Consider the following 23798-nt stretch of genomic DNA (forward strand, 5'->3'; position numbering starts at 1 on the left):
TGGGTTTAACCAGGCTGGATTGTGTGAGGAGCTCACAGATCTTTGAAAGATCTGGACAAAATCCCATCGGTGAGCTCCTCTGGCAGGCAAGGTTGCATTAGTTGGGTCATGTAGCCCACATGCCTAAACAGCTTTTGTTCGGCCAGATAGAGGGGGCTAAACGAGCACGGCACGAGCTAGAGAAGAGATGGAGTGATGTGGTACAAGAGGATGTGGAGCTGAGTGGACTGGTACCAGTGGTGTCTAGATCGGCCTAATTGGAGGAGGCTCGTGAATGCTGCTGCTGGGCAGTTGGGTGGCTGAAGCACAGCAATTTGGCACAGTACGGGGCACAGGTGGTGCATCGGCCATTCATTTCAGTCAGTGGACCCCTGGCACCTGGGTCTGCCCCATAACCTCCTACCAGCGGGCCTTCGACACTTCACGTGGCCTCAACATGCACATAGCCTGGCACAAGCGACGTGGTGAGGTCACTGCCACTTAGTGGCGAATGGCGGTTGTTGTGTCGACCTGTATGGGTGGTCTGTGTAATGTAAAGGAAGGGTTGTTGGCGGCCGCAAAGTCCTAAACTTTTTAATGAAAAACAAATGGAACAGGTTCCCTCTTGTGAACAGCACTTACTCCAACACAGCATCGAGAAAAAACGCGCACCACGGTAACTCCCGGGTCGGCCGCAGCGAGATTCTAAACGGCAAACCCCTCTGTGCCATCACGAGCGCCGCCACCACCGGCCTGTCCCCCCTCCCCCGAACGCCAACGACGACACCCGGCAACCTACCCGCCGGAAAAAAATTCACGGTGCTCAAGCGGTAAATGTCGTGGGTTTACTCTCCAGCACGCAAAGCGGCGGGGTCGAAAGCGGTCGCTCATCGGCCACGGTTTATAGCAGCAACTGTCAGAGTCAGGATCGAACCCACGACCTCCTGTAGACCAGGCGAGGTAGTTAACATCTCATAGCCACTGTGGTGATGATGATGATGAGAGAGTGAGAGAGACGCAAGCTCCAAATATACGGCAGCAGCTGTCAGAATTGGGATCGCACCTACAACCTCCTGTAGGGCTGCACGGATTCCTCCAGTACAGACAAAAGTTTCTGATGGATGTGAAAGTGACGTAACCCTGTGAGCCCCACCCGGCACGGCCAATGGGAGACGTTTGTCACTTGAACGGAGTGCGGTCGTTTAGTTACTGCCGCTGGTGGTGATCACCAAGCGGGACGTCAAACTCCACTGTCAACGTTGTGGGTTTGCTCTCCCAGAACACAATTGGTGTGCGCTAAAGTAGTAACGAATTGAAACTATTAAACTCAACAAATTTATTTTTCATTTTACCAGGCGAGGACCCACCGACCTACGCAGCTATTTTCACAAGCGAACCGGCCGTCACAAACGATGGCTCAATGACGCGGCGTTGTCGTCGTGCGTGAAAATCTCCAGCGAGCGGCTCTCCGAACACAACTGACGGGGGCAATGAGCCACGCGCCCGCACGCGTGGACCCCGTGACGCTTGTGCACGACGCGTTTTTTTTGCATTTGTTTGTCGCTGTAACGTTTTTACCCCAGTGCCCCCGACCACAAGTCTGTGGGAAAAGAGCTTCACAGCTTGTTGGATTCCTACCTCCAGCGTAAATAAATATTTCCGATTCGGATTCCGTTTGCGCTCAGAGGAGGCAATCGACTGGCGGTAACGACGAGAGGCTCCTGCCAAGCGCCACAGGGAGTAGGCAGATGACCTGCGGGCAGCGTTAAGACCACAGGAATCTGATGCGCGGTGAGGCCAGTGGGCGAGGTCCTTTCTGCGTCGTTTTTTTTCCCCACGAGTTTTTTTTTTGGGGAACCCCTTGCGACCGCATTGGAGGGCGGGGAGGCGGGCGTGAAGGGAAGGACTCTCGCGTTGTTACCGGGGGGAGGTCACTTCCTGGCTCCGGTCACCGCGGCTTTGGCGGGGAAGGGGAAGCGGAGGAAGCCGTCGGAGTGCGGCGACCTGCCCGGGGGGCTGCCGTTGAAAAACAACGGCCTCGGCGCAAACTCCGCCTCCTCGGGGCGGCAACGCGGAGGCGTTTTCATCATCCAGCTCCACGCGTTTCCCTCCGCGCCTTGCGACGTTCGCGGGGTCGACGTCGCTGCTACCAGGGGGGGGGGGGGGGGTGGGGGAAAAAATTACATTACGTACAAAACGTCACCGTATGAACCTATCCCCATTTTCCCTGCTTGGTCGGTTCCTAACAAAGTTCAAACATATCATTATCAGAGTTGTTTCTTTTCGTTTGCATTTTTGACTGCTTGTGTTGTGGTTATTGCAAACATGATCCCATGTATAAAGGTGTCAGTTTTTGTTGTGCCAGCCAAAAGGGTAAAAACCTATTCCTATATCTTGTTACTGGGCAAAGGAGGTCTCATAATGTAAAGGCTTACCCCGAGCCCTCAATACTCCCTGATGGTGCGCTGTTTTTGAGTTGTACGCCTTTTGGCGTCTTCTGGTCCAACACCAGTGGAGACTAGGCTCTAAGAAAAGCCATCTCGGGTGAGGACCAATCAAATTCAAGGACAGTGCATATTATTATCGGAGTTGTCTCTTTTGTTTGCATTTTGACTGCTTGTGTTGTGGTTATTGCAAACATGATGCCTTGAATAAAGGTGTCAGTTTTTGTGCCAGCTAAAAGGGTAAAAACCTATTACTAAAGTTCAAACGGCCCTACCGAATCTCACTATGAATGGCGAGGACGCCGCGCCGTTTGGAGCCTCCTCCTCATCAGCGCGTCTCCCCTCGTCGATAGCGGAGGATCGCAGGCGGAGGCGATCGTACGAGACCTGCAGTTTCTTCTGCTCCCGGTCCCTCTCCAGCAGTTTCTCGGCAGCCTCGTTGTACCTCTTCTTGAACTTGGCCAGCTCGCTCTTGGCAAGCGAGAACTGCCGCTTCAGAGTGGCGACCTCCGTGACCTTGTTCTGGATCTCCTGCTTGAAGCGGTCCTCAGACTGCACCCTGAGCCTCTTTGATTTCGCGGCCAAGTGTTCCTGATACAGTCTCTCCTGGTGCACCTGCGAGATGGAAAATTTGATTAAACGTATTTTTAATCGGTTAAAGAGCCGTACGCGCAAGGGGACTTACATGTAGAAGAATAACTCGGTTAGCGAAGCCTCTGGGAATGACGAAGCTCCAAAAAAAAATCGAAAGAATGAAAAACAAATATTCATAATTTTCAATTTAAAGCTTTCGTGACTGCAGGGATTCATGTTCTGGGTTCTTTCGGTAAAGTCACCACGTAGAATTGAGATAAAAAAAATAACAGAATTTATTCTGTAATAAAAATTAAAATAATAATAACATAATAAATTCTGTTATTATTTTTATTATTTTATCTCCATTCTACGTGACTTTACCGAAAGAACCCAGCAGGAGAAAAATATTCATAAATCACGCAAATTAATTCAAGAGTGACATCTTAAACGCTGTACATGTTCTAAGTAGTGCCACCGATAATAGACGGACTAAATATTAACTGCGTCATTCCAATGGTGCTCGCTAAATAAAGAAGTGGCTCCAAGTCTTTTTGTCTCCGAGTTAGTCACTACTTATGTTTGGAGTTTGCACGTTCTCCCAGTGGCCGTGTGGATTTTCTCCAGGTCCTCTGGTTTTTCCCTCCCAATGTTTAGAAACGACATCTAACGCGTTTTAGAGTATTTGACTGCTGTAAATTTCCACGTGATGATAACAGCCGCTTGGGTTTGGCTATCATTCGTGATGGCCAGGTCGCTTCTGCAAAAAAAAGAGGTTACGTAGCTCAGTGGGACTTTATCCGCTAAAATATAAAACATTTCAGTTTGTTACTTTTTAAAAATAATTTTTATTTTTAAAAAGTCACCGATCCGTCGCCGATACCTGAAAGATCCAGAATGAAAGCGCCCGCGAACATATCTCCTGGATGACGTCCGGCCCTAGGCCCGCCAGCACCATGGACTTGTGCTCCTCGGGGGGGTTCAAGCAGACCCGCACCACGTCCAGGATGCCGCGCGGCAAGGCGCCGCACGCCGGGCAGGCGGCCGCCCCCATCTTGAACTCGCGTTCGCCGTCCTCGTCGCAAAAGAGGTGCGAGCAGGAGGTGACCCAGGCGAAGTCGCCAACAATGCGCCGGCACTTCCTCAAGTTGCACAGCAGAATTTCTTCGTGCGCCGACATTTCCTCCCCGCCTGACCACTGGCCCCGGGGGGGCCGCCAGTTCTTCTGTTCCCAGTCGCCGCCGTTCTGGTTGAGGGAAATGAATCGCGGGTGAAACACGTTTTCGCATGGAGCGCGCGAAATGCGTTCGCGTTTTTTTTTGCGAGCTCCTGCCGTTTACTGACCGGCTGAGAGCTCCAGAGAGAGCGCCGGGGTGCGTGCTCGTTCGTTAAGGGCGGCGAGAGATCTTGGTCAGCGTAATGACGGAAGCAAGTGAGGTAAAGTACGATGGCGAAGCAAACAGAAATCAGTTGGGAGAGCGACGGTTTTAGAGGCTAAATTGCTGAGCAGGGGGAGTGTTCTGACCTGCGGTTTGGTGAGTGGGTGGATGAGTTTGTGGGTGAGTGAGCGAACTTGTAAGTGGCTGATGGGCTGGGTGTATGCACGTTGAACTTATTTCACACCGTACAGAGCGAACCGTGCTAATCGGAGGTACGGGTAGAGGACAAGAAACTAAACACAAAGACCAGTGCAAAAGAAATTAGTTTTCAATCTAGATGATTTTAAAATGCACAGTTTCAGTGGATTCCTAATAGCGGAAGGAAAATGGTTCCAGACGGACGCAGAAGCGCATCTGAAAGTGCGCAACGCTTGCCCAAAAACCTCTGCGAGGGTGAGGGTGTTGTGACCTGCAGGGTGGTGGGGTGAGTGGATGGGTTTCTGGGTGAGTGAACTTGTCAGTGGCTGACTGGTTCAGTGAGTGTCTTGTTGTGCCTGCAGTTTGGTGAGTGGGTGGGTGAGTTAGTGGGTGAGTGAGCCTGTGAGTGGCCGACTGGCTTTAGTGTGCTGTCGTGACCTGCAATGTGGTGAGTGGGTAAGTGAATGCGTGCGTGGGTGAGTGAGTGAACTTGTCAGTGGCTGGTTGGCTCAGTGAGTGTCTTGTTGTGCTTGCAGTTTGGTGAGTGGGTGCAAGTGAATTAGTGGGTGAGTGAGCCTGTCAGTGGCTGGCTGGCTTAGCGTGCTGTCGTAACCTTCAATGTGATGAGTGGGTGGTTGGATGAGTGAGTTAGTGGGTGAGGGAGCTTGCCAGTGGCTGACTAGCTGCGCGAATGTGCTGCTGTGACCTGCAGTGTGGTGGGTGAGTGAGTTAATGGGTGAGTGAGCTTGTCAGTGGCTGACTGGCTGTGTTGAGTCCTCACCACTTGAGATTGGGACGAATTGGGGAGGCTTTCGTTCCAGAAGTCGATTGACAATGGCAGAGGATAATGACTGCATGCCACACTCAATGTGCCGTCTGTATTCATCCGTATTGTTAATGTATGAATACGCCTGTTGCTCAGGAAAGCCCCACTGAGTCTCAACTCTTCTTCAGGAGGGGTCCTGCCAAGTTTGCACAAGAGGGGGCGATGTTGCTGTGATCCCCCCACTGAGTCATTTCCAGGTAATCTGTTAGCTTTGGGATGTGGTTCTGGCAAGTACCAGTTCCACTGTGTTTGTGGGTTTAGCTATGGGAGGGAAACTCGGAGGAAACCAATGGAGATCACACACATGCCACTCTGTAGTACAGAGAGTGATCACACAAACCATTGCCGGACAGCTGGGATCACTCCGTGTACAGTGCTGTACAGTATCTAAATGTGCAGGGGCCATCCCTTTTGTGCGTACGCAAAAATCTGTCAAAACCTGACCCCGTACGCACGCGGACTTTTTAAACACCCCCCCCACCTGCCTACGTACATTCGCCTGACGCATCACCCCCCCACCCCCTAGAATCCTGTAGAACGGCCGATATGTAATCCATGCAGAAACGATCAATTATTAATATTAACGTGTTTAAGCAAACAGATAGTCCACCGCCGGCTGCATTATTATCGAGGCTTCAACCCCCCCCCCCCATTTCCTATGCGTACATTGTGAGTAGACCCCCCCATATGCAAGCGTACGCATTTTGGGAATCCCCCTCCATGACAACGAACTAAATGGATGGCCCCGTATCGGGAAAAATCGGAGGACCCTGAGACAAATCCACGCAATCAACATGGGGAGAGAGATGCAGACTCCAAATATACAGCAGCAGGAGCAAGCGTGGTCAGGGCCTGGGCGCGAACCGACGATCTCCTGTAGGCCAGGCGAGGATGTTAACATCTAGTCACCGTGATGATAACAGGCGAGGTAGGTAACATCTCCTAGTCACCGTGATGATAACAGGCGAGGTAGTTAACATCTCCTAGTCACCTTGATGACAACAGGCGAGGTAGTTAACATCTCCTAGTCACCGTGATGATAACAGGCGAGGTAGTTAACATCTCCTAGTCACCGTGATGACAACAGGCGAGGTAGATAACATCTCCTAGTCACCATGATGATAACAGGCGAGGTAGTTAACATCTCCTAGTCACCGTGATGACAACAGGCGAGGTAGTTAACATCTCCTAGTCACCTTGATGACAACAGGCGAGGTAGTTAACATCTCCTAGTCACCGTGATGATAACAGGCGAGGTAGTTAACATCTCCTAGTCACCGTGATGACAGGCGAGGTAGTTAACATCTCCTAGTCACCTTGATGACAACAGGTGAGGTAGTTAACATCTCCTAGTTACCGTGATGATAACAGGCGAGGTAGTTAACATCTCCTAGTCACCGTGATTATGACAGGTGAGGTAGTTAACATCTCCTAGTCACCGTGATGATGACAGGCGAGGTAGTTAACATCTCCTAGTCACCGTGATGATAACAGGCGAGGTAGTTAACATCTCTTAGTCACCGTGATTATGACAGGCGAGGTAGTTAACATCTCCTAGTCACCGTGATGATAACAGGCGTGGTAGTTAACATATCTTAGTCACCGTGATGATAACGGGCGAGGTAGTTAACATCTCCTAGTCACCGTGATGACAACAGGCGAGGTAGTTAACATCTCCTAGTCACCGTGATGATGACAGGCGAGGTAGTTAACATCTCCTAGTCACCGTGATGATAACAGGCGAGGTAGTTAACATCTCTTAGTCACCGTGATTATGACAGGCGAGGTAGTTAACATCTCCTAGTCACCGTGATGATAACAGGCGTGGTAGTTAACATATCTTAGTCACCGTGATGATAACGGGCGAGGTAGTTAACATCTCCTAGTCACCGTGATGACAACAGGCGAGGTAGTTAACATCTCCTAGTCACCGTGATGATGACAGGCGAGGTAGTTAACATCTCCTAGTCACCGTGATGATGACAGGCGAGGTAGTTAACATCTCCTAGTCACCGTGATGATGACAGGCGAGGTAGTTAACATCTCCTAGTCACCGTGATGATGACAGGCGAGGTAGTTAACATCTCCTAGTCACCGTGATGATAACAGGCGAGGTAGTTAACATCTCCTAGCACATTCCAAACCCTGCACAGCAATCGAATCGCTGGGGATGGGAGGGGGGGGTGTAAAACGTCGTATTTCCAAGCAAAGTAAAATGTTGTGGACCCCATGAGGCTGATGAAAGTTTCGCCCTCACGAAAGCGACGCTGGGTCGTGGCTCACAGGGCGATACCAAATAAAAAATAAAATAAATGAATTAAATCCATCGCCTCACAACTTTTTGAGGGTTTCCCGCGCTTTTTTTATTGTTTGTGTTTAGTGAGACACCACGTCTGAGGGTAACCCTCAGACGTGGTGTCTCATCACTACTATGAGGCGACTTTTACTGGTAGGAAGATTGTAAACTGAGTGTACCAGCCTGCAATAGATGAATGTGTCCGTCCGTCCGTCCCCTTTCAATACTCTAACGAAGTGAAATCTCGTGTGACTGTCATCCTTTATTTAACCACGTGAGTGACGTCATTGAGAGTCACTCTCTTGTCGCTGTCATCCTTTGTTTAACCACGTGAGTGACGTCATTGAGAGTCACTCTCTTGTCACTGACATCCTTTATACTGGTAGTAGCGAAGATTGTAAACTGAGTGTACCAGCCTGCAATAGATTAATGTGTCCGTCCGTCCCCTTTCAATACTTTAACGAAGTGAAATCTCGTGCTGTTTGGGTGTAAAATCAGCAATAGACAGCGCAGAGACTTGACAAAATTCCAATGTTCCTACCAGCCCACCCTGCAGGGACCTGTTAACCCCTCCCCCCCAGCGTGTAATATTGTTTTTGTTATTTATAAACACTCGGATTCCCGCACTTTTTATCGCTTGTTTCGTGACCTTCAAGGGGTGAGAAAAAAAATTAAGAACAAAAAACCCCCCTCAGACGTAGCAACTCCGAAGTCTTAAAAAAAAAGACGTGTAAAATTGTATTTATAATCAAACTACTCGGCAACGTAAAATAACAGCCCTCTGCTTGATATGAACCCCGAAGTGTTTAATGTGAGATATAGAAAAAAATATATAGTTTTGTGTTGTTTTTACCTCACAGCAATCCACACGCTCGGTGACGTCACCCTGCAGCTGCGCTCGTGACGTCACGGTGGGGGAGGGGGTTGAGGCACGCGTGACGTCACGGTGCGGGAGAGTGGTTGCGGGCGACCGTGTGACGTCACGGACCCCCCCCGCACCCCTCCCCTTCCGCGTGACGTCACCCCTCGCGCTCGTGACCTGAACAAGGCAGTTGTTTCGATTTAAAGCTTTCGTGACTGCAAGGATTGATCTTCTTTGGTTCTTTTGGTGTGTGTGAGATTGTCAGTCTGTGTGAGTGTGAGATTGTCAGCCTGTGTGTGTGAGAGATTGTCAGTCTGTGTGTGTGAGAGATTGTCAGTCTGTGTGTGTGAGAGATTGTCAGTCTGTGTGAGTGTGAGATTGTCAGACTGTGTGTGTGTGAGATTGTCAGCCTGTGTGTGTGTGTGAGATTGTCAGCCTGTGTGTGTGGGTGAGATTGTCTGCCTGTGTGTGTGTTTGAGATTGTCAGTGTGTGTGTGTGAGATTGTCAGCCTGTGTGTGGGTGAGATTGTCTGCCTGTGTGTGTGTGTGAGATTGTCAGTGTGTGAGATTGTCTGCCTGTGTGTGTGTGTGAGATTGTCAGTGTGTGAGATTGTCTGCCTGTGTGTGAGATTGTCAGTCTGTGTGTGTGTGTGAGATTGTCAGCATGTGTGTGTGAGATTGTCAGTCTGTGTGTGTGTGAGATTGTCAGTGTGTGTGTGTGTGTGAGATTGTCAGTCTGTGTGTGTGTGAGATTGTCTGCCTGTGTGTGTGAGATTATCAGTCTGTGTGTGTGAGATTGTATGCCTGTGTGTGTGAGATTGTCAGTCTGTGAGTGTGAGATTATCAGTCTGTGTGTGTGAGATTGTCTGCCTGTGTGTGTGTGTGAGATTGCCTGTGTGTGTGAGATTGTCTGCCTGTGTGTGTGGGTGAGATTGTCTGCCTGTGTGTGTGTGAGATTGTCAGTCTGTGTGTTTGTGTGAGATTGTCTGCCTGTGTGTGTGTGAGGTTGTCAGTGTGTGTGTGTGTGAGATTGTCTGCCTGTGTGTGTGTGAGGTTGTCTGCCTATGTGTGTGTGAGAGATTGTCAGTGTGTGTGAGATTGTCAGCCTGTGTGAGTGTGAGATTGTCAGCCTGTGTGTGTGTGAGAGATTGTCAGTGTGTGTGTGTGTGAGATTGTCAGCCTGTGTGTGTGTGTGTGAGATTGTCAGTCTCTGTGTGTGTGAGATGGTCAGTGTGTGTGTGTGTGAGATTGTCTGCCTGTGTGTGTGTGAGATTGTCAGTGTGTGAGTGTGAGGTTGTCAGTGTGTGAGTTTGTCAGTGTGTGTGTGAGGTTGTCAGTATGTGAGTGTGAGGTTGTCAGTGTGTGAGTGTGAGATTGTCAGTGTGTGTGAGTGTGAGGTTGTCAGTGTGTGAGTGTGAGGTTGTCAGTGTGTGAGTGTGAGGTCAGTGTGTGAGTGTGAGATTGTCAGTGTGTGTGAGTGTGAGGTTGTCAGTGTGTGAGGTTGTCAGTGTGTGAGTGTGAGGTTGTCAGTGTGTGTGTGTGAGATTGTCAGCCTGTGTGTGTGTGAGGTTGTCAGTGTGTGTAAGTGTGAGGTTGTCAGTGTGTGAGTGTGAGGTTGTCAGTGTGTGTGAGTGTGAGGTTGTCAGTGTGTGTGAGTGTGAGGTTGTCAGTGTGTGTGTGAGTTTGTCAGTGTGTGTGAGGTTGTCAGTGTGTGTGTGTGAGTGAGGTTGTCAGTGTGTAAGTGTGAGGTTGTCAGTGTATGTGTGTGAGTGTGAGGTTGTCAGTGTGTGTGTGTGAGTGTGAGGTTGTCAGTATGTGTGTGTGTGTGAGGTTGTCAGTGTGTGTGTGTGAGTGTGAGGTTGTCAGTGTGTGTGTGTGAGGTTGTCAGTGTGTGAGTGTGAGGTTGTCAGTGTGTGAGTGTGAGGTTGTCAGTGTGTGTGAGTGTGAGGTTGTCAGTGTGTGTGTGAGTTTGTCAGTGTGTGTGAGGTTGTCAGTGTGTGTGTGTGAGTGAGGTTGTCAGTGTGTAAGTGTGAGGTTGTCAGTGTGCGTGTGTGTGTGAGGTTGTCAGTGTGTGAGTGTGAGGTTGTCAGTGTGTGAGTGTGAGGTTGTCAGTGTGTGTGAGTGTGAGGTTGTCAGTGTGTGTGTGAGGTTGTCAGTGTGTGTGTGTGAGGTTGTCAGTGTGTGTGTGTGAGTGTGAGGTTGTCAGTGTGTGTGTGTGTGTGAGGTTGTCAGTGTGTGTGTGTGAGGGTGAGGTTGTCAGTGTGTGTGAGTGTGAGGTTGTCAGTGTGTGTGTGTGAGGTTGTCTTTGCGTGAGTGTGAGGTTGTCACTGTGTGTGAGTGTGAGGTTGTCAGTGTGTCAGTGTGTGAGTGTGAGGTTGTCAGTGTGTGAGTGTGAGGTTGTCAGTGTGTGAGTGTGAGGTTGTCAGTGTGTGAGTGTGAGGGTGAGGTTGTCAGTGTGTGTGTGTGAGTGTGAGGTTGTCAGTGTGTGTGTGAGTGTGAGGTTGTCAGTGTGTGTGTGTGAGGGTGAGGTTGTCAGTGTGTGTGTGTGAGTGTGAGGTTGTCAGTGTGTGAGTGTGAGGGTGAGGTTGTCAGTGTGTGTGTGTGAGTGTGAGGTTGTCAGTGTGTGAGTGTGAGGTTGTCAGTGTGTGTGAGTGTGAGGTTGTCAGTGTGTGTGATTGTGAGGTTGTCAGTGTGTGTGAGTGTGAGGTTGTCAGTGTGTGTGTGAGTGTGAGGTTGTCAGTGTGTGAGTGTGAGGTTGTCAGTGTGTGTGTGAGTGTGAGGTTGTCACAGTGTGTGTGAGTGTGAGGTTGTCAGTGTGTGAGTGTGAGGTTGTCAGTGTGTGTGTGAGGTTGTCAGTGTGTGTGTGTGAGGTTGTCAGTGTGTGAGTGTGAGGTTGTCAGTGTGTGTGAGTGTGAGGTTGTCACAGTGTGTGAGTGTGAGGTTGTCAGTGTGTGTGTGTGAGGTTGTCACAGTGTGTGTGTGTGTGAGATTGTCAGTGTGTGAGTGTGAGGTTGTCACAGTGTGTGTGTGTGAGGTTGTCAGTGTGTGAGTGTGAGGTTGTCACAGTGTGTGTGAGTGTGAGGTTGTCACAGTGTGTGTGAGTGTGAGGTTGTCACAGTGTGTGTGAGTGTGAGGTTGTCAGTGTGTGTGTGAGTGTGAGGTTGTCACAGTGTGTGTGAGTGTGAGGTTGTCAGTGTGTGTGAGGTTGTCAGTGTGTGTGTGTGAGTGTGAGGTTGTCAGTATGTGTGTGAGTGTGAGGTTGTTACAGTGTGTGTGAGTGTGAGGTTGTCACAGTGTGTGTGAGTGTGAGGTTGTCACAGTGTGTGTGAGTGTGAGGTTGTCACAGTGTGTAAGAGTGTGAGGTTGTCACTGACCCTGGTGAATCTTCGTCGTTGTCAAGGCCGCAGGCTTCACCTCCCTCACGACTCTCAAAATGGCGGCGAGCGAGGAGGGGGAGGAGCCAGAAAACTCCGCATCACGTGGGAGGGGAGAAACTGAAACCTGATTGGCTCCAAGGCGAAGAGATTTTTATTTTATTTACGGGAAAACTTTATTCTTTTTAACCGTACGACGGATTTACAAAACTCACCATCAACAATAAACACTCGCGTTGGCATTGGCGCGGTCTGAATAAAAAAAACACATTTTTATTGGTTATGTAAATATTAAAAAAACGCAGTAATATCAGAAATCTCATCTTGAGTAACAAAAAAATGACCCAAATGATATTCCGTATTCTTAGCTCTTTCGGTAAAGTCACGTTGAAGGGAAACAATAAAATAATAAAATATATATGAAACAATAAAAATTCTCACACGTTTTGACCATAACACAAACGGTCGTCATCAGGTGTGTCGGTTTGCATAAATTTATTTATTTTTAAACGGTGTATTTATTAATTTTTAAACGTTAGCACCACGCGCAGCGATTTGGCAGTTTATTTAGAAGGACTAGTCCATCTGTGTTCTGAAAAGAGGAGGGGGAAGACGAAAAATTAATGTATGCTGTCTGAAAGCCACTGTAAGCGTGAATAATCAATTAACACCTGAAATGGTTTATCAAATCGTTCCAATGAATACTAAGCCAGAATCCATCTTCTCGGTTGAAATTGTCTCTGTGCTTGTATATGTAGATAGCCTCATGAACGAATCTCTCATGGTAGCCAGATGGCTTACAAAGAACCTCTGTCTTGGAAAAGTCAATGTCACGTGAGCCTTGCTAGTGACGTCATGTCACCAAGGTATTCACCCCACCCCCGTCCAGCGCGCCCTTGAGAGTGACGTCACCTCTGCTTGGTCACTGCCGATATCTGTTCCGGTACAATCCTTATTTGGGCAAAGCTACGCCCAGTGACGGTGGCTCATTAACATAATGAGTTCGTGAAAGCCGTCGCGAGTTTATTGGGACGGGTTCAGCGCCCACGCCCCCATCCCTCGACATATGGCCTGGGCTCATTAACATAATTTTATTCAGTTACGGAGCCGCTCGTGGTAGGGGAGTGTCTTGTACCCCGGACGTGACGTCATGTTACCTGCTGCTGCCGTGTGACGTCACGAGGTAACAGGAAGCGATCGCTTCGCTCTTGCACTGAAATCCGAGGTGAGAAATTCTCATTGCGGTTGTGGTTGTTGTGGTGGTGGTAGTGGTGGTGGTGGTTGTTGTTGTTGTTGTTTACCAAAGTAGAGCCTCTCTCTCTCAGGGATGTCAGTTGAGTAGCAGCGAGCATAGGAATCGATGTCCAGGTTGGAACTTTACAACGCGGGGCCTAGCCACGCGGGGCCTTGCCTCCTGCCCTCGCCTGATTGCATTCACTTTAATTATCTCGCTTAAGTTTAATTTGTCTTCACCCGGCTCGCCACTTTGTAACTTTGTTTTATTGTAAATATTCACGCAGTTTTTATTTTCGTTCTTTTGTTAGCAGGCCAAGCCCGCTTGAGCTGCTATACCGCTCTTGTTATCAGAAGCGACCTGCCCACAACAACACAAGGTGAGGCTTTGTCAACGTGTGTGAATGTTTTGACTTAAAACTTTGGTGACTGCAGGAATTAATATTCTTGGTTCTTTCGGTAAAGTCACGTAGATAGAAAATTAAATAAAAATAAATAAAAATAATTACAAATAAAGCAAAACAACTCACGTCGTTTTGATCGCAACACAAGTGGTCTTTATATAATGTAATTGTATTATCAGTTATTGTTATTTTCTGTCTACGTAACTTTACCGAAATCAACAAGAATACGTGTGTCAATGTTTATCGGTCAAAGATGCTATACGGAGTGACGCAAACTCCAAATATACAGCAGGCGTCAGGGTCGGGATCGAACCCACGACTTCCTGTATACCAGGTGAGGTAGTTAACATCTCACCACGGAGAGAGACACGCAAACTCCAGTTAGCCTCGGATATGTTCGTTGATCCTCAATTAATTACTTGGTGGAGTGAGAAAGCATTCATGCCAAGCAGATGAAGGTGGCCAGGCATGATTCTAGACACGCCACCGCCTGTTTACCCAGTGACAGCGTACAGTTTGTTTTTGCAGTAACGTCTATTACCTCTGTTGAACACGAAGGTTATATCAAAGCAATAGTTTATTTTTGTTTTCCTCTGGAACTCTTTATAAGAATGGAAACTGGAGGTGAACACAGCACACACATTCAGCTGAAGTCGGATCTGTTCATCCCCAGCATTCAAGGACATCTGAGCCTGGATTCACACCTCTAAGTTGCGATTGAACATTAATTTCTGCATAACACAAATAGTATTGTTTTCAACACCCTTTGCTATGTCAGCTGAATTTAGCTTTCATAAATATTCATTTTGTAGTCAGACAGCCGAAATTGTGTGCTTAGAGTTTTGGGTTAACATTCATCTTGAAGATATGAAGGCTTCCAGGCATATTAATGACATTTTCCCTCTCATTGTGTGCCATAGCAGCCCGTGGAGAGAAACCCTTCAGGTGCACTCTGTACGTGAAGGCGTTTGCACAGTCACCACATCTTAAAGTACACCAGAGAACACACACGGGAGATAAACCCTTCAAGTTGCAGTGTGTGCGTGAAGGCGTTTGCACGTTCATCAAATCTGATGAATTTGGGAAACTTTTTCACTACATCATGAATATATTAATAAGTATAGACGTGTAAGTCACGTGTGCATTCCTCTGTGCCTGACGTGTAGATGGTGTGGATATTCTTTTTTTCTGTCTGCAGCTGACGCTTCCTCTGCAGATTTGGTCTGATGGAGCAAAGGCACTCAGCGCAGCTCGGTACGACAAGTCAACAATGCGACCAGCGTGCATACAGCACGGACCGGACTGGAAATTTGACATGGCACCAGAGAAGTCACACAGGAGAGAAACCCTTCAAATGTACTGTGTGTAACAAGGCATTTGCATGGCCATCAGTTTTTCAGAACCACCAGAGAACACACACGGGAGAGAAACCCTTCAAGTGCAGTATGTGCGTGAAGGCGTTTACACAGTCATGTAATCTTGTAACACACCAGAGAACACACACGGGAGAGAAACCCTTCAAGTGCAGTGTGTGCGTGAAGGCGTTTGCACAGTCATCTGCTCTTAAAGAACACCAGAGAACACACACGGGAGAGAAACCCTTCAGGTGCACGATGTGCGGGATGGCGTTTACACAGTCATGTAATCTTGTAACACACCAGAGAACACACACGGGAGAGAAACCCTTCAAGTGCAGTGTGTGTGGGAAGGCATTTTCAGATTTATCTACTCTTAAAAAACACCAGAGAACACACACAGGCGAGAAACCCTTCAGGTGCACGATGTGCGGGATGGCGTTTACACAGTCATATAATCTCGTATTACACGAGAGAACACACACGGGAGAAACCCTTCAGGTGCACTCTGTGCGGGAAGTCGTTTGCACGTTCATCAACTCTTCAAGTACACCAGAGAACACAGAAGCATCAGAAGATCCACAAGGAGTGCAGTCTGAAATCAGCTTGTGAAAGTCAAAGTACCGCAATGAGCCCATCCCTCATGAAACACGAACCGGACGAAAATCCCAGCTTGGACACTTTTAAAGGTATCGAGGTGAAATATGAAGAGGTGATGGTGAAATGTGAAGAAGTGAAGAGCGAAGAAGTGAAGGTAAAATGTGAAGATGAAGATTCAACTCCAAAATGGGACCTTCACATCGTAAAGCAGGAGGAGAATTCTGACTGAGGCAGAGTGAGGCAACTCCCAGCAGTTTGTGGAATTGGAGGTGTGGGTGGACTTGCTCCTAGACAATACAAAGTCAAATGGAGACCCGGTAGATGTGTAAGCCAGAGACGATGTCGCTACAATGGATGCACCTTTGTGACAGGCCTTTAATGACAAGAATGTGAAGTTGGACACTTTGTGGGCCCATGGGTTGGGTAGATCTCTAACCAGGAGCAAGAGCCAATAAGCTCCCAAGCATTCACTATGTTATAATTGCTTTTACATGGTGCTTGCTTAATCGCCTCAGCAACTCGGAGTTTTGTGTCGTACCTCTTCTGAAACACTCGAAGAGCATCCCCAAGTAGCAGCTGCCCCTGTGTGGCACAAGGTGGTGGCCCTGCACCGGCCTGCATGTGGACTAGAGCCTGTCAGTAGGGGGCGATGATTGATGTGTCATCTCAGTTGTGTAGTTTGTAGGTAATGTTTAGAATTTGCTACAATTTCACTCAGACGCCAGCATGCAATGGCCTACTCGTTTTGAATGACAATAGTATGTTTAACATACACTTTGAAGCAGACTGTGCAACTTTTTTTGAAAGCTTCTTGTTAATACGATGTAACGTGATGCAGTATATTTCACTGCAGTAATGGTTAATATGCCTGTCAATAAATTTAGAATGTATACTTGTCTGGTTTTGTGCATACTTGTAACATTTGATCTGTAAGGGTCAAACATTGAATAAGTGATGTTAGGACAAAGTGTGTGTGTGTGTTTGAAAGTAACCTGTACAGAGAACTCAGGTGAGACCCGTTGTTCTTGTGATACAGATCAAAGGGTGTTTTTGTGTTCCACGAAGCATCTGCCTCTGGAGCAACTCATTGTCTTTGAAATAGGTAGCACACTCGGATCATTCATGAGTTACAAGGCATACCACTTGAAAGTTACACGTATAGGAGGAGGTACATTCTCTACAACACGAATTGTAGTTTTGTCTTACGTGTTGACGTAGATTTTGTCTAACTAGGGCTAGAAATGCACCTTGCTGATTGACGTCTGGATGTTCGTTACCTATCGGTTGAAGCAAACCCCACTGCTGTTGTTGAGACGCTGTGCACCAATAAGGGTTCAACACATTGACGGCCTTCAGGCCAGGAAAGTCACAACATTTGCACACGAAGGATGCATTCACGCAAGTACCCCATGCTCCGTTTTGAAGTTGTAAAATGAAACATCTTTGAATTGTGTTGTGTTTTGAATTGGATGATTTTATTTCTTCATTAAAAGCTTGTATCAATTTACATCTGGAAGACTTCATTGAAAAGGAGATTTCGTGTGAATTTTCTCTCGTCATTAAGTAGATGGCCTTGCCGGGGGTTCGGTTCAATGCGGACACAAACAGTGTACACACACACAGTGTACACACACACAGTGTACACACACAGTGTATACACACAGTGTACACACACAGTGTACACACACACAGTGTACACACACAGTGTATACACAGTGTACACACAGTGAACACATACAGTGTACACACACAGTGTATGTACACAGTGTAAACACACGTAGTGTACACACACTGTATACACAGTGTACACACAGTGTACACACACACAGTGCACACAGTGTACACACACAGGGTACACACACAGTGTACACACACTGTATACACAGTGTACACACACACAGTGTACACACACACAGTGTACACACACACAGTGTACACACTGTACACACTGTACACACATACAGTGTACACACAGTGTACACACAGGGTACACAGTGTACACACATACAGTGACAGTGTACACACACAGTGTATATACATAGTGTACACACACAGTGTGTGCACACGCAGTATATATACACACGCAGTATATACACACTGACACAGTGACGCACACATAGTGACACACACAGTGACACAGTGACACACACAGCGACACACAGTGACACACAGTGTATACACACAGTGTATACAAACGGTGTACACACACACTGTATACAAACAGTGTACACACAATTCTAGATTTAAAGCTTTCGTGACTGCTAGGATCCATACTCTTTGGTTCTATTCTATTAACAGACAACGGGACAAGAAGTCGCAACTCATCGAGACGCTGACCTTCCTCAAAAGATGCCGCGATCACAAGCTTAAAGGTCGTGATCTAAGCGTGGCTTCTCTCACTCCAGCGCTGTCCTCCAGGCAGTCTCGTCCCTTCACCTGATGAAGGCCGCTTGTGTTGTGGCCAAAACGTCGTGATTTTTATTTTATTTTCACCTACGTGACTTTACCCAATAGAACCAAAGAGTATAGTGTACACACACACAGTGTATACACACAGTGTACACACACACACAATGTACACACACACGCAGTGTACACACAATGTACACACACAGTACACACACACAATGTACACACACAGTGTACACACACACAGTGTACACATACACAGTGTACACACACAGTGTATACACATAGTGTACACACACACACACAGTGTACACACACACAGTGACACAGTGACACACACAGTGTACACACACAGTGTACACACAGTCACACAGTGACGCACACAGTGATACACACACACAGTGTACACACACACAGTGTACACACAGTGTACACACACACAATGTACACACAGTGTACACACACACAATGTACACACACACAGTGTACACACACACAATGTACACACACATAGTGTACACACACAGTGTACACACACACAGTGTATACACAGTGTACACACACAGTGTACACACACACAATGTACACACACACGCAGTGTACACACAATGTACACACAGTACACACACACACAATGTACACACACAGTGTACACACACAGTGTACACACACACAGTGTACACACACAGTGTGTGTGTACACACACAGTGTACACACACACAGTGACACAGTGACACACACAGTGTACACACACAGTGTACACACACAGTGTACACACAGTGACACAGTGACGCACACAGTGACACACACACACACACAGTGTACACACAGTGTACACACACAATGTACACACGCACAGTGTAAACACACACAGTGTACACACAATGTACACACACAGTGTACACACACACAGTGTACACACACACAATGTACACACACACACATAGTGTACACACACAATGTACACACACACACAGTGTACACACACACAGTGTACACGCACAGTTTATACACACAGTGTACACACACGCAGTGTACACACACAGGATATACACAGTGTACACACACACACAGTGTACACACGGTGTACATACAGTGTATACACCCAGTGTACACACACAGGGTACACACAGTGTATATATACACACACACTGTACACACACACAGTGACACACACAGTGTATACACATAGTGTACACACACACAGTGACACACAGTGTGCACACACAGTGTACACACACACAGTGACACACACACAGTGACATAGTGACACACACACAGTGTACACACACACAGTGTATACACAATAATGTCCACGTTGTTGCTGAGCTCACACACCCAAGGGAGGGAGCAATGGAACATGAATCTAAATCAACTTAAACTGCAACTCTGTGACGTCACCACTCTGCATTACTTCATCGGCGTGAAACCCCAGGGGGAGGTGTACCTTGCTAGTGACGTCATGTCACCACGGTATTCACCCCTCCCCCGTCCACCGCGCTCTTGAGCGTGACGTCACCTCCGTTTGTGTCACTACCGATATCGTTCCAGTGGCAATCCTTATTTGGGCAAAGCTACGCCCAGTGACTGGTAGCTCATTAACATAATGTTTCTGTTAAAGCCGTCGCGAGTTTATTGCGACGGGTTCAGCGCCCACGCCCCAATCCCTCCACATATGGGCCGGCCTCATTAACATAATTTATTCAGTTACAGAGCCGCTCGTGGGAGGGAAGTGACGTCATACTACTTCCTGCTGTCGCGAGGTAACAGGAAGCTGCCGTGTGCGCGCTTGCACTGAAATCCGAGGTGAGAAATTATTATCGTGTTGGTGTTCGTGGTTGTTGTGGTGGTGGTTGTTGTTGTTGTTTACCAAGGTAGAGCCTCTCTCTCGTAGGGATGTCAGTTGAGTAGCAGCGAGCATGGGAATCGATGTCCAGGTTGGAACTTTACAACGCGGGGCCAAGCCACGCGGGGCCTTGCCTCCTGCCCTCGCCTGATTGCGTTTACTTTAATGATCTCGCTTAAGTTTAATTTGTCTTCACCCGGCTCGCCACTTTGTAACTTTGTTTTATTGTAAATATTCACGCAGTTTTTATTTTATTTTGTTAGCAGGCCAAGCCCGCTTGAGCTGCTATACCGCTCTTGTTATCAGAAGCGACCTGCCCACAACAACACAACTTGTGTGAATGTTTTGACTTAAAACTTTGGTGACTGCAGGAATTAATATTCTTGGTTCTTTCGGTAAAGTCACGTAGATAGAAAAATAAAATAACATAACAAACGTAAAAAATAGTAAATAAAGCAAAAAAACACGTTTTGATTGCAACACAAGTGGTCTTTATTTAATGTAATTGTATTATCTGTTAATCTTATTTTCTGTCCACGTAACTTTACAGAAAGAACCAAGAATACGTGTGTCAATGTCTGTCGGTCAAAGACGCTAAACGGAGTGACGCGCAAACTCCAAATATACAGCAGGCGTCAGCGTCGGGATCGAACCCACGACTTCCTGTATACCAGGTGAGGTAGTTAACATCTCACCACGGAGAGAGACACGCAAACTCCAGTTAGCCTCGGCTATGTTCGTTGATCCTCAATTACTTGGTGCAGTGAGGAAGCATTCATGCCAAGCAGATGAAGGTGGCCAGGCGTGATTCTAGACACACCACCGCCTGTTTACCCAGTGACAGTGTACAGTTTGTGTTTGCAGTAACGTCTATTAAATCTGTTGAACACGGAGGTTATATCATAACAATAGTTTACTTTTCTTTTCCTCTGGAACTCTTTTTAAGAATGGAAACAGGAAGTTAACACAGCACACACATGCAGCTGAAGTCGGAACTGTTCATCCCAGCATTTAAGGACATTTGAGCCTGGATTCACACCTCTAAGTTGCGATTGAACATTAATTTATGCATTTCTGCCTAACACAAATAGTATTGTTTTCAAAATCCTTTGCTATGTCAGCTGAATTTAGCTCTCATAAATATTCCGTTTGTAGCCAGACAGCCGAAATTGTGTACTCGGAGTTTTGGGTGAACATTCATTTTGAAGATACGAGGACTTCCAGGCATGTTTATAACCATTTGCCCTCTCATTGTGTGCCATCACAGCCCTGTGATGAATTTGGGAAACGTTTTTGCTACATCATAAATATATTAATATAGACGTGTAAGTCACATGTGACTATATATGCATTCCTCTGTGCCTCGATACTGTCGTGTAGATGGTGTGGATATTATTTTTTTCTGTCTGCAGCTGGCGCTGGTCTGATGGAGGAAAGGCAGTCAGCGCAGCTCGGTACGACAAGTCAACAATGTGACCAGCGTGCATACAGCACGGATCGGACTGGAAATTTGACACAGCACCAGAGAACTCACACAGGAGAGAAACCCTTCAAGTGCACTGTGTGTGGGAAGACATTTGCTTGGCCATCAGTTCTTCAGACCCACCATAGAACACACAAGGGAGTGAAACCCTTCAGGTGCACGGTGTGCGGAAAGGCGGCGGTGGTGGTAGCAGTCCTGACGTGGCACTGTTCCTCCTCAAGGTGCTTCTCCTCCAAGAGGCGCTTCTCCTCCTTGACGCTCTTCATGTTGGTGAGACACTTCTCCTCATCCTCCTCCAGACGGTTCTCTTCAAGACACTTCATTTCGCAAAGACGCTTCGCATCCGTGAAGCACTTCCCTTTAACGAGGCGCCTCTTGAGGAAATAGTCTCGGAAGCACTTCTCCTCTTTGCGGCACTTCACCCTGGCAAGCCACTGCACCTCAAATAGGCGCTCCTCTACCATGAGGCGTTTCTCCGTTGCAAGGTCCTTCTCCTCCTGGAGATGCTTCACCCTGCGGAAGTCTTTCAACTCCCCAATTATCTTCTGTTCAAGCAAAGATAACCACAGGAATATTCAGACATGCACATGCAAATACTACTCACACATCTGTGTACAGATGCAGACATCCACGTTCACTCATTCAAACTTGGTTAGCACACACATGAATATACACAATCACCTGATGTTAACATAAGGCCTTATCCATCAATACTTTGATCACATTGTACGTGTAGCCATAACGTCTAAATATCCCAAACTCCTACAGAATCAAAATCCATGTTACATCCTCAAATATCCTCACAAACCCCATACATGCACTTAAGGCTGTGATCGACTGTGAAGATTTGATATATGTTGGCAACAATCATCACTGGCAATAGTTTCCACATGTTCCACTTTAACGATCTGGAAGCCCATAATGATGAAAAATTTCACTGCAGTGCCCATAATGGGCAACTGGAATGGCAACTTCCAATCAACTAACATAAATAATTAATGTGACTGATTTATATCATTCTGTCTTCATTGTTAATAAATGACCACTTCAAGTGCTTGCATGAGTGGGATGGTCGAGAGATTGGGTGATGGTGTTGGGAGATGGTGTTGTTTTATGAAGAAGTGAAGTAGTGGAATGTTCTATAGAGATGGTGTCTTGTGATGGTATAGAGACATGATGAGGCTCTATGATGGAGTATTTAAATGATGGTGGTGTGGTGTGATGAGAAAGGTGATGTGGAGAGATGGTTTAGTTATATTTTGGTGTGATGGTGTTATGACAGTGTGCTAGTTTTGGAGAGAATGTTGTGTTTGACCCCACAGATCCCATACACACCTTTGGGGAGCGATGCTTGTAACCTTGGCCTGGGAAAGGGTCCACATTATCCATAATGTCCCCACATGAGGTCGACTGGCAAGACGACTCCCGGCCTACGAAGAACAGAAAATTCATTCAAAGGACGAGTAATGAATTAGAGAACGAAGGACATGGAGTTTCACAGAACTAATTTTAAGATCCCTGTAATTACCTCTTAGCACACAACAGGACCTGCTATTGAGAAATATTCATCACGTAGCAGTAAAACTTTACAAGTCATTTTTTTGTGGGCATGCTGAGACTATTAAATGAGACATCTGTTTAAACAAGGATGGCTGAAACTCAGATCTAAACCCATCGTCTCTGCCACACTCGATCATTACGTCTTCCCATCACCACCAAGCCATGTCTACTAAAATTAATTGATCAAGGACCCTCCTCTGCATATAAGCCACGTGATGCAGGTATCAGGGAACTTACCCTCATAGTCATACAAGATCTTAGCCCACTTGATGTGTCCGTCCATGTTGTTACAAAGGAGTAGATTCTGTTTGAAGTTGGATGGTCTGGGGAGGTTGGAACAACGCTCGGATTTAGCAACAATTTGAATCACTGATCCTCTCAATTATTACATATTTGACCACTCACTGTACCAATCCAATCACTTCCCTGCCAGTTGCCTTCAAGCCCACTCACTCGCTTGTTTGCCCACTCATGCGTGTGTCCATCACTCATTCATCCACCAGCACCAACATGTTTATTCCAACTGCCCATTGCATTAAACATAATCGCCAGACTTAATTATATTTAATCTCTAATCCAGACATGCATCTAAATGTACACCCTATTTGTATTAATCGGATATATGATCAAGCCCCTCCCCCACCCCCCCCCCCCCCCCCGGTGATTTCATAAAGCAGTGCCTCATCAAAGTCACAGAAATAATGTGCCCGGAAAAAGTGCAGGATTTCAACAGCGTGAGCTTATGCAGAAATACAGTGGTGCAGAGAATCGAGGACTTGTCAGCTAACTTGAAACTTCAGCTGAGAGACAAAGCTTGTGCTTTTGATTTTTACTCGATAGCATGCGATGAGAGCACATGCCACAGACACCGCGCAGCTGTTAATTTTTTTGCGGGGAGTAGATGATAATTTTTGCTGTACGGAGGAACTGCTTGATATGATGAGCCTAAAAGGCACAACGACGGGTAGAGATATTTT

General features: G+C 47.1%; 1 protein-coding gene and 1 long non-coding RNA gene across 2 annotated transcripts; one reads left to right on the forward strand and one right to left on the reverse strand.

Moving 5' to 3' along the window:
- Positions 1-557: 557 nt before the first annotated feature.
- On the reverse strand, positions 558-12015 carry LOC142917453 (E3 ubiquitin-protein ligase CCNB1IP1-like). Its single transcript, XM_076062131.1, has 5 exons — positions 11932-12015; positions 8549-8734; positions 3880-4242; positions 2699-3038; positions 558-2125 (listed from the first exon to the last, which is right to left on the reverse strand). The coding sequence occupies exons 3-5, from the start codon at positions 4174-4176 to the stop codon at positions 1911-1913; spliced, it is 852 nt and encodes a 283-aa protein (XP_075918246.1). The 5' UTR covers positions 4177-4242; positions 8549-8734; positions 11932-12015; the 3' UTR covers positions 558-1910.
- Positions 12016-20332: 8317 nt separating this feature from the next.
- Positions 20333-22315, forward strand: LOC142917447 (uncharacterized). The gene is made up of 2 exons (XR_012936991.1): positions 20333-20452; positions 21191-22315. It is a non-coding gene; the product is annotated as an uncharacterized LOC142917447 (long non-coding RNA).
- The last annotated feature ends 1483 nt before the right edge of the window (positions 22316-23798 follow it).

Source organism: Petromyzon marinus, unplaced genomic scaffold, assembly GCF_048934315.1.
Source record: "Petromyzon marinus isolate PM22_M1 ecotype Great Lakes invasive population unplaced genomic scaffold, UKy_Petmar_22M1.pri1.0 PM_G_Scaffold_51, whole genome shotgun sequence".
NCBI classification, from domain to species: Eukaryota; Metazoa; Chordata; class Hyperoartia; order Petromyzontiformes; family Petromyzontidae; genus Petromyzon; species Petromyzon marinus.